This window comes from Muntiacus reevesi, chromosome 22 (assembly GCF_963930625.1).
Source record: "Muntiacus reevesi chromosome 22, mMunRee1.1, whole genome shotgun sequence".
Lineage (NCBI taxonomy): Eukaryota > Metazoa > Chordata > Mammalia > Artiodactyla > Cervidae > Muntiacus > Muntiacus reevesi.
Window position 1 is genome coordinate 29,043,984 of NC_089270.1, and position 16,136 is coordinate 29,060,119.

The 16,136-nt window shown below is 39.1% G+C and overlaps 1 protein-coding gene across 3 annotated transcripts in view; it reads right to left on the reverse strand.

Annotated features, from left to right (window-relative positions):
* SLC4A4 (solute carrier family 4 member 4) overlaps positions 1-16,136 on the reverse strand; it is a 351,114-nt gene that overhangs the window by 188,225 nt on the left and 146,753 nt on the right. For all 3 annotated transcript variants that reach the window (XM_065914665.1, XM_065914664.1, XM_065914666.1), the window contains one exon: positions 6,920-7,080. In XM_065914665.1, coding sequence (XP_065770737.1) covers positions 6,920-7,080 — 161 coding nt within the window. The remainder of the gene's footprint in view (positions 1-6,919; positions 7,081-16,136) is intronic.

The window sequence follows — 16,136 nt, forward strand, 5'->3', positions numbered from 1 at the left end:
CACAGATGCTGTCAATGTCACATACCACTGGACCACTTTGTAGACAGCCTGGGAAAGGCAGGAAGAGTTTCTACCATAGGAATGTTTTGGTTTGAGAGTGGCCTTTAGCTCTGAGTATTTTTAACTACACAACCCTTACTCAGTAAAACTCTCAGAACAGATCCTGTAATTATAATTAACCTCTGTTCTATATTAAAATAATTAAGTGCTACTGAACACAAACCTCTCTCCTTTCCCTTGAAGTCTTAATCAAAGTGGAAAGTCCATTTTACAGAAGAACCATAAAAATAAACATACAGCCGTGGCATATCTACTGCAAGCATATCAAACTCCTACTCTAATTCCAGGGTTGTGGATTAAAGTGTTTCTTATCTACCCTTTCTTGGCAGGGCCTCCCCCTATTCTTGCCTTCCCCTGTAATCTCAAGCTAATCCATATATAATGCACAGCCAGCCCTCTGTTACTAATGTCTGGAAATCACCAGTTAGAACACATTAAAACATCTGTGTAGCTTATGCCCTTTATTAACTTTCCATAAAAATGGTCCACATTACAGGGGTCTCTTAAGCATAAACTACAAAACCTTTCAAGGAAAGTAGAGGCGGTTAACATTTCACAGCCACACTGAAATTAAGCCTTCAATATTTGAAATCCCACAAACACTACAAATAGGGAGAGAAAGCGCCTGCTCAAAATGCTCCCAGAGGTGAAAGAAAATTCAAAAAGCATCAGGTTCAAACTCTTAACCAGATGGAAAAAAGCACAAGAGAGGAGACACTCACAGACACAGTCTTAGTAGGGCAATGCCCCCCTTCCCCCCGCAAAATTAAACCAAGTTTTCGCATCCACAGTTTAGATCTTTTTCCATATCACACAATACTTTTCTTTCTTTCTTTTTTTTTTTTGTCATACATTGACATGAATCAGCCATGGAGTTACACGTACTCCCCATCCCGATCCCCCCTCCCACCTCCCCCCCACCCGACTTCTCTGGGTCCTCCCAGTGCACCAGGCCCGAGCACTTGTCTCATGCATCCCACCTGGGCTGGTGATCTGTTTCACCATAGATAATATACATGCTGTTCTTTCAAAACATCCCACCCTCACCTTCTCCCACAGAGTTCAAAAAGGAAACTCTAGAACAAAGAAAAAAAAAAAATGAAGAGAAAGATGGCCATGCGCCCCCCCCAAAAAAGATTAAGGATAACATTCTTTTAAAAACACACAATAGCCCAAGAAATATACAGTTTCAAGACTAACAGACAACTCAGAATTACACAAATGTAAAACTAAGATCATGGCATCTGGTCCCATCACTTCATGGGAAATAGATGGGGAAACAGTGGAAACAGTGACAGACTTTATTTTGGGGGGCTCCAAAATCACTGCAGATGGTGATTGCAGCCATGAAATTAAAAGACGCTTACTCCTTGGAAGGAAAGTTATGACCAACCTGGATAGCATACCAAAAAGCAGAAATATTACTTTGTCAACAAAGGTCCATCTAGTCAAGGCTATGGTTTCTTCAGTGGTCAAGTATGGACGTGAGCGTTGGACTGTGAAGAAAGCTGAGCACCAAAGAATTGATGCTTTTGAACTGTGGTGTTGGAGAAGACTCTCGAGAGTCCCTTGGACTGCAAGGAGATCCAACCAGTCCATCCTAAAGGAGATTAGTCCTGGGTGTTCATTGGAAGGACTGATGCTGAACCTGAAACTCCAATACTTTGGCCACCTCATGCGAAGAATTGACTCATTAGAAAAGACCCTGACACTGGGAGGGATTGAGGGCAGGAGGAGAAGGGGACGACAGAGGATGAGATGGCTGGATGGCTTCACCGACTCGATACACATGAGTTTAGGTGGACTCCGAGAGTTGGTGATGGACAGGGAGGCCTGGCGTGCTGCGATTCATGGGGTCGCAGAGTCAGACATGACTGAGCGACTGAACTGAACTGACTAAACCCATTTTATGTTAATTTATCCAGTTGGCAAAATTTAAAAGACCAGTCTCCAGCGATGTGAATGTCTTATGTAATAGACAGTGTCAATGATGACAGTAACAACCAGGACAAGCTTTCCTGAAGGCTACTTGGCCAATACAAAACAAAATCCTTTACAATGTTCAAACCCTTTGAATATTTCACCATTAGAAACCTATAATCAGGAAATAAGCCAATTTCACAAAAGAATAACAAAAATGTTCATTTTCTTGTCTTTATGATAAAAACTTGATGGCAACTTAAAAGCCCAATTATAGATTATTAACTATTTTGCAGCTATTAAAATGTTTATATTTATGTTTAATAACATGGAAATATTCATACTATGTTTTTCAGTTAGAAAGGGCAGATTAGAGGGTTACAGTATGATTTCAGCTCTAAAATAAATTTCATATGTGTAAATAGAGATGTACCCAAAAACAGTTGAGAAAATATCTCTAAGATAAGATTAGCGGTATTTTGATTTTCATGTGCTACATTTTTTTGCACTACTAAAAATGAACATATTTTACTTTTGTGATGAAAAATAAGTATATTACCATTTTGAAAATATAAAAGGTGTTAAAAGCAAGAAACAACATGACTAATATATCTGCCAACATGCACAGCTCAGGAATGCCTTTAAATATAACACTTAGAGCTCCAAAAATAGAACTACATTTTCCTAATCCATTTCCCATCATAATACCTGAAATGGCTTATAATTTTTTGTTAACTTAGGAGGGGAGGAAAATTCCCATGTACTTGACTTCATATGTGAATGACGTTCTTTAAGTGTAAAATTATAATATGATTGCAATAATGAAACTATCAAAATAACCTATACAATGATATTTTATCCCTTAAATAAGACAAATTTTCTATCAGCATTTAGAAGGGGATCTTCATGAAGAAAACTAGGTCCTGGGAAGAATCAGAATGAGGCTGAATTTTGTACACAAATGTGAGAAGCGACATAGCTTCAGCCACTGCTTGTGGCCTCACATGGTGGTGACTTTGCACCTACAAAGGGAGGGTGCCCCTTGGAGGCGACTGAGGAGGAGCAGCAGATAGACTGCAAAACAGGATTAAAATCATGCAGCCGTTTGTTTCACATTATTACACTTGCTATGATTTCTTCTCTTTTGTGGAAATAAAAGTGGGGTGAAGAGATGTATCTTAAGGCTTAGCTGCACGTAATTCTCAACTCTGAACAACAGCACCATTCAGGAGACAATAAATCCACTGCATCCTCTGCTAGAAAAAGATTTCTTAATAATCAAATAACGGCAGTAACTCACAGTACCTCGCCAATTTTTATCACTCGAAACCATGGCAGTTTTTTTCTTTCATGTTGTTTAATCTGCTGTAAAGCTTTGATTCTTTCAGAAGATTTTCAAGTATTTCTTTCAGTCACTGACACTCTCTCAAACAGGCTTTTTTCTCTACTCCTCCAAGTCTGGCCCATTTTTTTCTTTTCCTTGTAAAGTATGTTATTTGCCTCTGAATTGTTTCTCTGTGTTATCGGCTCCAGAATGACAGCGCTGTCTCTCTGCCCACTTGCCTCAGGGGTGGTACAGCAAACATAATACTAAGTGATGACACCTCAAAGTGACCTAGTGGTGTCCAGTTTTAAAACTGAATGGCAGTATTAAAGCAAACATGTGGAGGTTAGAGAAAAAAAGCCACAACTGATAAATAAAAAGTAATGGGAAATTAAAGTGAGACTGTAAACTGCTTGATGAACCTTTCTTGGTAGTGATTTAGTAGCTAAGTCATGTCCAACTCTTAGACCCATGGACTATAGCCTGCCGGGCTCCTCTGTCCATGGTATTTCCTAGGCAAGAACACTGGAGTGGTTTGCCACTTCCTTTTTCAGGGTATCTTCCCAATTCAAGGATCAAACCCAGGGTCTCCTGCACTGCAGGCAAATTCTTTACTGACTATGCTACCTAAATGTAGTAAATACCAGAAACTTTCTCTTTGGCTATTGGTTAATGAGGCTCCAGTATCCTGTGGGACTTGATCTTCTACCATATGGAGAGGGTCAGCAAATTACTGAAGACCAGAAACTCTGTAAGATGGCTGTTTTCAGGTTCTGAAGATCTCGAAGACAGTTTAATAAAAAAAAAAAAAAAGCACAAGTGTATAATTCGACTTTAATATACATCACCCTTGTTGATCACCTTTAGGCAGAGCAAAGAAGTATGAGGTTGTTTCTAGCTCTATCCACTAAACCTTTCAGAATCTTTTCTCCTGTTCGTGAAGTCTCTGAGCATCTCTTGACCTGACTCCATCTATACTCAGGTCTTGCTAGGTAAACTTTATCCTGGAATAGTCATGGAAGTAAGAACCATTACACCTGAGATCCTCATTCATTTCTATCAAAAGCCCTGAGAGGTCTACCTTTATCCACCTTCAATGGATGAGATACAGAGAATGACAAAGAATTAAGTAATAAGCCTTGTCCATGGTCATACATGCTAGAAGAGGGAGACCCTAATTAACCTCTCCCCAACTTTAAATCCACCATTCTCTCCATAACACCACTCTGCATGTCATGGAATGAATATATACCTCTTCCAGAGAGTAGGTACTTTTTAATAGAGAACAAACCCTGGGTTCAGTGAAATGAACCTCCAAATAGTGGAATTACAGGAAGTAACCATGGTCTAAGGTAGGACTTTTTTATTCAACACAGGAAACCTCAATGACCCTTAAACCACAACATATATTCTCCCCCTACATTGCCGACCCATTGCCCAGTCACAAGTTTAATCCCATTTGGCTCTGCCTTTAGGCATTTCTAAATTCAAACATCTTTGCTCCAGATTAGTTCTTAAAGCCTGAAAATACAGAAATTGTGATTCTCACTCAAAAATTGGATTGCTTTTCATTAACCATGATACATTTTTAGATAACAATCTCACGTGCAGCTCTTAACAAATGGAAATAAGTCAGTGAAACAAATAGCCTGGAAAACCATTCCCTTCCTTTGCTTCTCTCCGTCGCTGCAGATCTTCCCTGGATACAATAATCCAACATCTCTTCTCACATATCAAAGGTCCATTTTCAGTCTCACCTGCTTTGTCAACTATGAAAAATTCTCTAGAAAGCAGTATTTCCTACATTATCTTCTCACTACTTATTTATGTGGACATGGATTTGCAACATATTCCATTTACAAAGTGGTAGATTTGCAAACCTAATTCCAGGGCCCAGAATAGTGTCTGGTACATGGTAGAAGGCCATGTACCACTGCTGAATAAATGCATAAACTAACTCATTCTGTTCACCTAGCATCTTCACATTAGACTTCCTCCCTTCTCCTTGCACCATAAGCACTTCAGCTACAAGTCAAATGTAGAGCTTCCTTGTAAATCTAACAAGCCCTCTGAAGAGGGCATAGATATGTATAGATCAGCAAGATATATACCCAACTTGAAACTAATCTTCTTGTCTAATACACATGCTATAGACTTCCCACTGTCTATAAAGACAGATGCCACAGATGAAACTTTGCCTTCTGATATTCAAAGAAATTTTGAGATTACACAATAATTTTACACTGGTCAGTGGGCCCATGATCCACATCCTCTTCCCACAGTCCCAGAGTAAACACACTGCAGACCCCTTAAAAAAGTGCAGTCATCCCTACAGGGGCAGAGGTCACCAAGCTATGGGATTTTTCTTGGAATAACAAGCAGAGCCCCTACACCTCTCCTTAAGGGAAACATGGTCTTGAGCACATCAATCTGAACAATAAGGCAGCTTGGGCCAGGTGCTTGCTAGAAAATGAAAACAATTACTACTCTCTGGCATGCAGCAATGTGCGCACAAGGTGTTTGACATGATATTAACATTCAGGACTCAATACCACATGACACTAATCACAAAGATGCCAAAGCTGCCCTGCACCATGAGGCCAGTGCCTTGCCGGGGGTTCTACAAATGATCCTCAGCAGCAGCGAAACCCAGCCCATTCACTAATCAACCAGGTTCCACGGGCTTCTTGGTCCACACAATTTTCTCTACATACAGCTAAAGAAGCTTGACTCTCACCTACAAAATCAACCCAACTGAGGGACTAGACATAGACCAGCTTCCTTTTTACAGAGGACTTAAACCCTATTTTACAGATGACAAAACTGAGGCCCAGAGAAGCTCAACACAATGTCTAAGATCAAGAAGTTCTAGAAATCTAGTGTGCAGACTTCCAGTCCACTATAGCAAAGGATATGGGGGGAGAGTTCTATTTAAAAATCTCAATCTATGCTAATATCTGAAGGAATGCAATCTGTACAAGCAAACATGGTACCAATTATAATTTTAAAAATAACATAAAAGTGAAAAGCATAAGAGAGAGGACTTAGAAATAAAACTGGATGGAAATATGCCAAAATATTAACAACAGCTATGTTCAGATGGAAGTACAATGGATGATTTTTTTAAATTTTGTTCTCAGTATTTGTCTGTACTTTCCAAATTTTCTGCAATAAACCTTAAGAGAAAGAGAGACTTCCCTGGTGGTCCAGTGGTTAAGAATCTGCCTTCCAGTGAAGGGGATGCAGGTTGGATACCTGTTTGGGGAACTAGGATCCTACATGTCACAGGGCAACTATGCCCACTTGCTACAACTACTAAACCCAGGCACTTCAACTAAAAACCCGCATTCTGCAACTAGAGAGAAGCCTGCGCACCTCAACGAAAGATCCCATGGGCTGCAATGAAGATCACAAGTACTACAACTAAGACCTGATGCAGCCAAAAATAAATAGGCAATATTTTTAAAATAATAATAAAAATTAAAAGGAGAGAGAGATTAAATACTATAGAATATTCAGCTCTGCTTACACCCAGAAGTCATCTGCACTGAGCAAGATTCATGGAGAGGCAGATAGAGCAGAAAAAACGCTAAGAACTTAAGACAGCATACTTACCCACCAACTGTGGGAGAGACGAAGCTTCCCTGTCCAGCATGATGGATCCTTTCTCCATACAGGTCCTCAGCTCAAATAAGCTGTGAAGGGACAAGGTGGCCACGTGGGGCTTGCTCCATCTCTCTCCACCCTGTTCCACTTTTTCTTCAAACTTAATCCACCTAGAAACATGAGATTCAAGTGAAGAGCAATTAAAAGTGTTCTCATCACCTCTGGAAATAGCAACACCAACCTCTCCAGTTCCACCCCCACCAGCACGTTCAAAATGTCTCCTTTTGTGGAGTCTTCAAAGCTTATTCTATCATTAACTGAATTACCTTTATAAATACACCAAACAGACTCACCAGACTACTCCTCTCCCTGATGTTAGAGAGAAAGAAAACAAACCAATGCATCCTTGGTTTTATATCTATCTACATGTAACCATGAAATCTTTAAGAATGATTACTGAACCAATTTTTTCTAAATAATGTAGGAAAATATGCATTTCAAATTCTCCATGGGGGTAGAGCCTACAGTGTGTAAAAATATCACTATTGTGAGAATTCTGTTGTAACTTCACAAGGCAAGTTTATACAAGGTGAAATAATCAGTTATGAACCAATTGCAAACATTTAAAAATACGGTGTGCAAAATGGTCAGACAAATATAAAATTCCCCTTTCATGCTTAAAGAGGGCCAGCACGTGTTGCTGTATCTTACATTAATAACTCTCTCTAGGTTGACACAAGTTCCCCTCTCATCAAGATGCTAACAAGCTTTTACCCCTTGAGCTTGGCTCCACGTGTGTTTAAAAATATACAAGCTCAGTAAACAATACATTTACTCTGATAATAACAGATCTCTTATTAACTCCAGTAATGGAACAAATAACCCTATTTTATAGTTTCTTCTTTCCAAGATTTATAGACATTTTGATAACTTAGCAACATATAGGACTGAAAAAAGTTTAATGGAAATGAGAGCAAAACACATTTGAGTGTCTTTATATCCCACATATTATATATATTGACTCTTCCTACACTGGTAAAGGAAAACAGGAAAACATCATGATTTAGCTATTCATGACCAGAGAAAATGTTGCTTTCTATCACTTCAAAACTCTGAAAGATATTGGACAAGATAAAGAGGGGATTAAAAATTTTTTTCCTACACTCTTCATCCAAAAGTTTAATGATTGAAAAATGTTTTCCTAGGAAAAGCTAAACACTCATCCAACTCACTGAAGATGAGAACAAAGGGCAGAGATCAGGAGAAGTGCTACATAAGGTATTATTTATAGACTGCTCACCACTCCCAAGGGGAATAAAAGAACACATTATTAGAATCATGAGTGAAAATAGATCAACAGATCAGCCACAATGTCAAGGAAAATTCAGAATTTTAATCAAGCCCAACACTCATGTGATTCATGAGTATATTAGCTACATTCTGAATTTCCTCTTCCCTCTCCCACCCAGGAAATTCTCACACTTCAATGCCAACCTTATCCCCAACCTCACCCTCCACCCTAAGACCCTCCTCCTTCCTCCAGTATTCCCAAAAGTGTAAGGAGTGAAGGTTTTCACATGTTTTCCCTCACATTAAAAAACCAACACCAAAAAAGTTCTAAAACTTAAGATCTGGACCTTGTTTATTCTACAAAAGTGGCTTTGAAACATTCTAAAAGAAAGACCTTTAATATTCTTGTGTGTGTGTGTGTGTGTGTGTGTGTGCACACGCGCACACACAGGCTCACATAAGCATGCATGCAAGTGTGTGTGTTAATTAGAAGTTCTTCACCTTTCTTGGTATTAGAACCAAAAAAGTAGATGGAAATGAGAGAAAAACGACAACTTCATATCACATTCTTATAGAATTCTATGGATTTGCCCAGAGGATAAAACGTAATTGGGTTATTTTGAAAGTAATCATGTTACAGTGTATATTACATTGGCTAACTTCAGGCATATTATCTTTTCAGACTTACAGAATCTCTAACATGTTCATTGGTGACCAGTATGTGAATCATATTTCTACACTTGATCTTAGCCAAAAGGCCGAGAAGCGATGAATCATATTTCTATTTGATATTATAATTTATCGCTCAAGATGAGACTCTAGAAGATTCCATTGTATATGAAACCTAGTCAGAATGGTATATAACTATGTTATCCAAAAAGATGGTAGTAGTGGTCTTGTTTTTACTTCTAAGAGTATTCTTATTATCTGAGGGATAGAATCTTTGGTCACAGAATCTAAGTTCAATATAAATAATAAGGGCCAGCTAGAAAGTCAGTAAATGGGAGTGTTCTATATATTCAGCCTTTACTTCCCTCTTATTTCCCCTGAATGATGACCACTTGCTCTTCTACCAGTTCCCATAAGTCCTTATAGCCAAATGCATTTTGTAAAAGAAAACTAAGCCTCACTTACATACAGTATATGACAAGAGCTCTTTCTGCCATGATCTTCAATTGTCCAAACAATGTAAGTTTGACAAAATCTTCTTTTTTAAAAAAGGAATAAAACCATTGCATTCTTTTGTGACCAATTACTCTCCATAGTTCATCTTAAATATGACTTTGAACGAGTTTCAGAAGCATATTTAGAAATAATCCCAAATAACTTGGATTTAGAAAACAGTATTATTTAACCTCCTGAATTATACCAGTTAAGATTTGGTCAAGATTTAACTATAAGGAAATGGGAATGTCAAGTCTCAAAACTAGCCAGTTCCTTAAAATATATGAAAGACAAGTATTGTCTCAAAGTTCAGTTTAAGTATCTATTTCACTTTGAGTTCAGTAAATATTATATGTTGTGATGATGTAATATCATAGTATAGCAAATAGCACAAGGTAATTCTGAGATAATGACTATTAAATTCCTTTAAATACACTGCTTGACAAGGTGAAAAGACAGCCTTCAGAATGGGAGAAAATAATAGCAAACGAAGCAACTGACAAAGAATTAATCTCAAAAATATACAAGCAACTCCTGCAGCTCAATTCCAGAAAAATAAAGGACCCAATCAAAAAATGGGCCAAAGAACTAAACAGACATTTCTCCAAAGAAGACATACAGATGGCTAACAAACACATGAAAAGATGCTCAACATCACTCATTATCAGAGAAATGCAAATCAAAACCTCAATAAGGTACTATTACACACCAGTCAGAATGGCTGCTATTCCAAAGTATACAAGTAATAAATGCTGGAGAGGGTGTGGAGAAAAGGGAACCCTCTTACACTGTTGGTAGGAATGCAAACTAGTACAGCCACTATGGAGAACAGTGTGGAGATTCCTTAAAAAAACTGGAAATAGAACTGCCATATGACCCAGAAATCCCACTGCTGGTCATACACACCGAGGAAAACAGAATTGAAAGAGACGTGTACCCCAATGTTCATTGCAGCACTGTTTATAATAGCCAGAACATGGAAGCAACCTAGATGCCCATCAGCAGACGAATGGATAAAAAGCTATGGCACATATACACCATGGAATATTTCTCAGCCATTAAAAAGAATACATTTGAACCAGTTCTAATGAGATGGATGAAAGTGGAGCCTATTATACAGAGTAAAGTAAGCCAGAAATAAAAACACCAATACAGTATACTAACGCATATATATGGAATTTAGAAAGATGGTTATGATAACCCTATACGTGGGACAGCAAAAGAGACACAGATGTATAGAACAGTCTTTTGGACTCTGTGGGAGAGGGCGAGGGTGGGATGATCTGAGAGAACAGCATCGAAACATGTATATTATCAAGTGTGAAACAGATCGCCAGTCCAGGTTGGATGCATGAGACAAGTGCTCGGGGCTGGTGCACTGGGATGACCCAGAGGGATGGAATGGGGAGGGAGGTGGGAGGGGGGTTCAGGATGGGGAACACATGTACACCCGTGGTGGATCCATGTCAATGTATGGCAAAACCACTACAATATTGTAAAGTAATTAGCCTCCAATTAAAATAAGTAAATTTATATTAAAAAAAAAAATACATTGCTTGAGGGACTTCCCTGCTGGTCCAGTGGTTAAGAACCTGCCTTGCCATGCAGGGAACACAGGTTTAATCCCTGGTCTGGGAACTAAGATTCCACGTGGTGAGGGGCAACTAAACCCACACACCACGGCTACTGAGCACACACGCCACAACTAGAGAGTCTGTGTGCCACAGTGAAAGACCCCGTGTACTGCAACTAAGACCCGATGCAGCCAACCAATGAATGAATGAATTTTTTAAAGTACACTGCTTGAACTGTTCAAGGAACTGTACTTCAAACATGCAGGCATAAAGTAATGGTTTGCCCATTTAAACAGACTGCAGGTAGTTTCATTGCAGAAATGAATGAATGAAATGTAATGAAACTACAAAAACGATACATGCTATGTCTATCTTCCTCACATATCAAGGACAAATTTGAGAAAAAACTGAAAATGACTCAGTTCAAATCAGAACCCATTAAAGAAAAGGCTAAGGCAAAGGTACTGAAGTTCAGCCTATTCATGTGTCAATGAATTTGTAAAGGTGCTTTAGAACCATGTAATTACAGTTCTAAAGACCAGACATTTTTACTGTAAAATGTACTAAAAGCTACTATCTAACCCTTCATAATAACTATGAATAACCATATATTTGCAATAAGTTCCCTACTTATCCTTTTGTCTTAGTTACTTGACATGTTATAGAAAAATTAATTTTAGAAGTTGGCTTTTTAAATGCTGGCAATCACAAAACTGTTATAACCTTGAAGAAAGAGTTTATTAGGTGAATTTTATTTTTTCCAAGGTCTTAGAAGAATAATGATAAAGTACACTGCAGTTTAACACACTCTGAGTGACTGCCAACCAAACAGTATTTCACTAGTTTGTTGAAGAAATAGAAGGCCCACGGGAAACACTTTGAACATTTTGCAACTTTCCAATCATGTGATTAAATATAATTAAGAAAAGAGAAGACCTCTAACTTAAAAACATGCCAGTTTTACAGTGGAAAATAGACATGACCTTTGCCCTAGAATATAATCCAACTACATAAAGCTATTAAAACAATAATAAATTTATTGAAAAAAAAGAATTCTTGTTAAGTAATAAATGTCTCATCACACATAAAAGATGCCAATGCTAGTGCGAATCTGGGATAAATGATGTTTTTAAGGAGAATTCTTAAATTTCTAGATCAACTGCAAAAGTTATTGCAAAACAGTGTAGTAACCACATATAATTACATAGACGAGTAAATTCCTTTTTCTTACAGAAAAAATAAACCTGGTCTCAAATGGAATTTTCCAGAGTAACACAGTGAAGAAGAAATAGTGGATTCAGTGTAGATTAGGGTCCCTCTGCAAAACCCCAGGGTACGGGCATGTGGCTATGTTTGATGGCCAGGCCCTGAAGTCAGGTTCTCCAAACGGAGGCCAGGTCACTCGGCCAAGCAGAAACTGTTCCTCCATGTGGCCCAGTAGAACTGAAACATCAATACCCTTTTCCTTTGTTGGCTTGTTGGGTTTGTTGAAACTTGTGATGTCTTTCTTTTTACGTAGGTTTGGCAGTAGAATTTGAGTCTCACTGGGGAAGTGATCTTTAACACAGATTCTTATAACAGTGATGAATTCCAACATGGTCCATCTGAATATTCACTGAGGGAAAAATGAAAGCCAAAAACCATGCTGGCAAACATCACTGACTCACAGAAATAAAGAGTTTGGAGTCATGGGGGTTTGTGACAGCCTTTCTAGCTGGCTTAAGGCCATCACCAAAACTGGATCATGACTTATTCTTTTACCAGTTTGCTTCATGAGTCAACTGGCTGATGCCTAGTCACCCAGAAGGAAAGCTATGACAAACCTAGGCAGCATATTAAAAAGTGGAGACATCACTTTGCTGAAAAAAGTTCATATAGTCAAAGCTATGGTTTTTCTAGTAGTAATGTATGAATGTAAGAGTTGAATCATAAAGGAGACTGAGTGCCAAAGAACTGATGGTCTCAAACTGTGGTGCTGGAGAAGACTCTTGAGAGTCCCTTGGACTGCAAGATCAAATCTGTCAATCCTAAAGGACATCAGTCCTGAATATTCATTGGAAGGACTGTTGCTTGAAGCACCAATCAGGTTGCGTGAAGCCACCTGATGTGAAAAGCCAACTCACTGGAAAAGACCCTGATGCTGGGAAAGGTAGAAAGCAAAAGGAGAAGGGGGCAGTAGAGGATAAGATGGTTGGATAGCATCACCCACTCAATGGACATGAATTTGAGTGAGCTTCAGGAGATGGCGAAGGACAGAGGAGTCTGGTGTGCTGTAGTCCACCAGGTCGCAAAGAGTTGGACCTAACTTAGGAATGGAAAAACAACAATAGTCACCCAGAAATTCTTAATGAGAAGCACAGGATCATTCACTAGTACCAAAGGTTCCACTAGAACTACTGCTACATCCCTGAAAATCAGTATTAAAGTTTTGGGTTTTTGACTTTTTGCCATCCCATGTGCACTCAGGGAGTTTTAGTTCTCTGACCGGGGTTCTCTAAATCTGCACCTCCTGCAGTGGAAGCATGGAGTCTAAACTACTGGACCACCAGGGGAGTCTCTGAATGTCAGCATTCTAATGACCTAACACTAAGGATTCTCTTTTGAAAAATAATATTCCCTGTATTCCACTGATCATATATATTTCTCAGGTCTGATCATTCTACCTTTGGGAAAGCCAGTGAAAATTCAAAGTTCTGACTTTGAAGAAAAAGAAAAAAAAAGAAAAAGATGTGGGAAAAAATCAGTAGGGTTGGCTATACTTCAAACTTCACATAAATAAAGACTTCCCTTGTTTATAGTTTTACACGACTACTGTGCTTTGTGAGACTTAAATGGGGATATTTTTCCTACCAGTGAAAGCATTTTCCTTATTTTTTAAGACACAGAGCTAACCTGAACTTCCTGAAGTAGGACTAAAACTGCAGTAATGCTGAGACTCCATGTAAGATATTCTTGGTCAGATGAAGTCATTAGTCAACCGAAAAAAAGCATAAAACATTACAAGGGAAAATACCAAAGAGGGTGTTATTGTGTTCTATGGGGTGTGGACTCAGCAGAAACTACATGGAACTGGAGAGATCTGGCAGGTTAGTTCTCTATGGAATAAAATAGTCCTTTTAACTGGAGTTTTCACAAAAAAGCCAAGAATTCTCTTTTGAATGTTAGCCCAAAAAAAAAAAATTCATGCTGCATTTTCATACGTAAAAATGAGTCCCTTTTAAGTCTTAAACTTTTATTAGTCTGGTAGGTTTTAGAGCTTTTCGTGGGGAAGAAAAGCCCCATCGTGCCTGGAAACTGGACATCATAAATGGTAGTCATAAATTACTATCATAATATTCAGAAGCAGAGTCATGTTGCAGGAAATAAAACCCACCGATAATCTGAATCGCTTCTGGAGATGCAAGCATCTCCAAACTTCCCAACAGAATTTAGGTGGAGCAGTAAGTTAAGAATCAAGGCTCTATTTCTCCATTCATTCTATAAACACACAATTTTCAACTGTGGGCTATGTCCCAGGTAGTTGAAAACACTAGGAATATAGTGGTGACCAAAATAACCCCCAATTCCTGCCCTCATGGTACTTTACTTTATTGGGGAGAGACAACAAAAAGATATGTTAACATGCCAAACGTTGATAAGTACTTAAGACAAACAGAATAAAGGGTGAGGGATAGGAAGGTTTGGGGAAAGTTGCTCGTTTCCACTGAGGCGGGCGTGGTTGAAGAGTGACCTGAAGGAGGTGAGGAAATGGGCCACAGAGATGACAGGGGGTACACAGGGAGAACATTTCAGACAAAGGGAAGAGCAAGTGCAAAGGCCTGACACGGGCGCCATGACCAAGCCAGAGAGGCCAGAGCGGAGCTAACCAGGAGGAGAGAAGTAGGAGATGAGGTCAAGAGACCATAGCGTACAGTTCATGAGGGATGTAATGGCAGGTTCAGGGAGCTGGACTAATTACGAAGCATTTGCAGTCATCTAGATGAAAAAGAATGGTGGATTGGACCAGGGTTGTGGTAGCACTCAATGCAATATAATGGTGAGATTCTGAATATCTGAATAACGTTGAGGGTAAACTAGATAGGTTTTGCCAGTGAATCAAGTAAGGGATGCAGGGAAAGAGTGGTGTCAAAAAAGACTCTAATTGCTCTGGCTTGAGCAACTAAAAAAATTGAGTTGTTCATTGTGGTGAGGAACCTTGTAGGAAGAGCAGGTCTGAGGTGGGAAGATCAGAAGCTCAGTTTCTGACATTTTACTTTGAGATGCCTGCATGCATGCTAAGTCACTTCAGTTGTGTCTGACTCTATGTGACCCTGTGGACTGTAGCCCACCAGGCTCCTCTGTCCCTGGGGATTCTCCAGGCAAGAATACGGGAGTAGGTTGCCATGCCCTCCTCCAGGGGATCTTCTCAATCCTGGGATCTATCCCGATCCTGGGATCGATATAAGAACATGGTTCTTATATCTCCTACATTGGTAGGCAGGTTCTTTACCACGAGCGCCTCCTGGGAAGCCCTTTGAGATGCGAACTATCCATCCAAATATCTGTTTTCAATCGAACAAGGAAAGAAGTCTGGGCTAGAGAACTATACGCAGATGGCAACTGTGTATTGACGAATTAGTTTGAAACACCAAACAAAGGTCCTCTTTCGGGCTTTGTCAGCAGTGTGCTGGGTACCTTGGGCTGGGTCTGAGCTGTACATCAGTCAGAAAGAAACGTATTATCACAGACTTCCAACTTCGATCACATATTTCTAAGAAATTATTATATTTGGAACAGTAGATACTAAGGCAATCAGTTCTCAACTAATCATAATCATAATCTCTCCCTTCAGGTGAATGAGTATAATGAGGTAGACAAAATGAAAAAAAGAATATCACATATATGATTAATTAATTAATAGTAACTGTGGCAAGTCCTATACAGGAGACGTTATAGAAGGTAGACTATCTGTCAGTACATTTCTTTCTGGACAGTTTCCTCCATGACATGGTGTACACACACCATACTTTTTCTCCAGCAGTACAGCCTCTCAGGAACCCATGACATCACCAAAAGGACACATATGTTGTTCCCAAGGAAATAGCCAGCCTTTAAAGATGGTAAAGTATTCGTGACCATCTTAACCTTTAAGAATCTTAAATGAAAATACTATGTCCATCTCATCCAATTTTGAACTACTGATACAATGAGCTGTGACC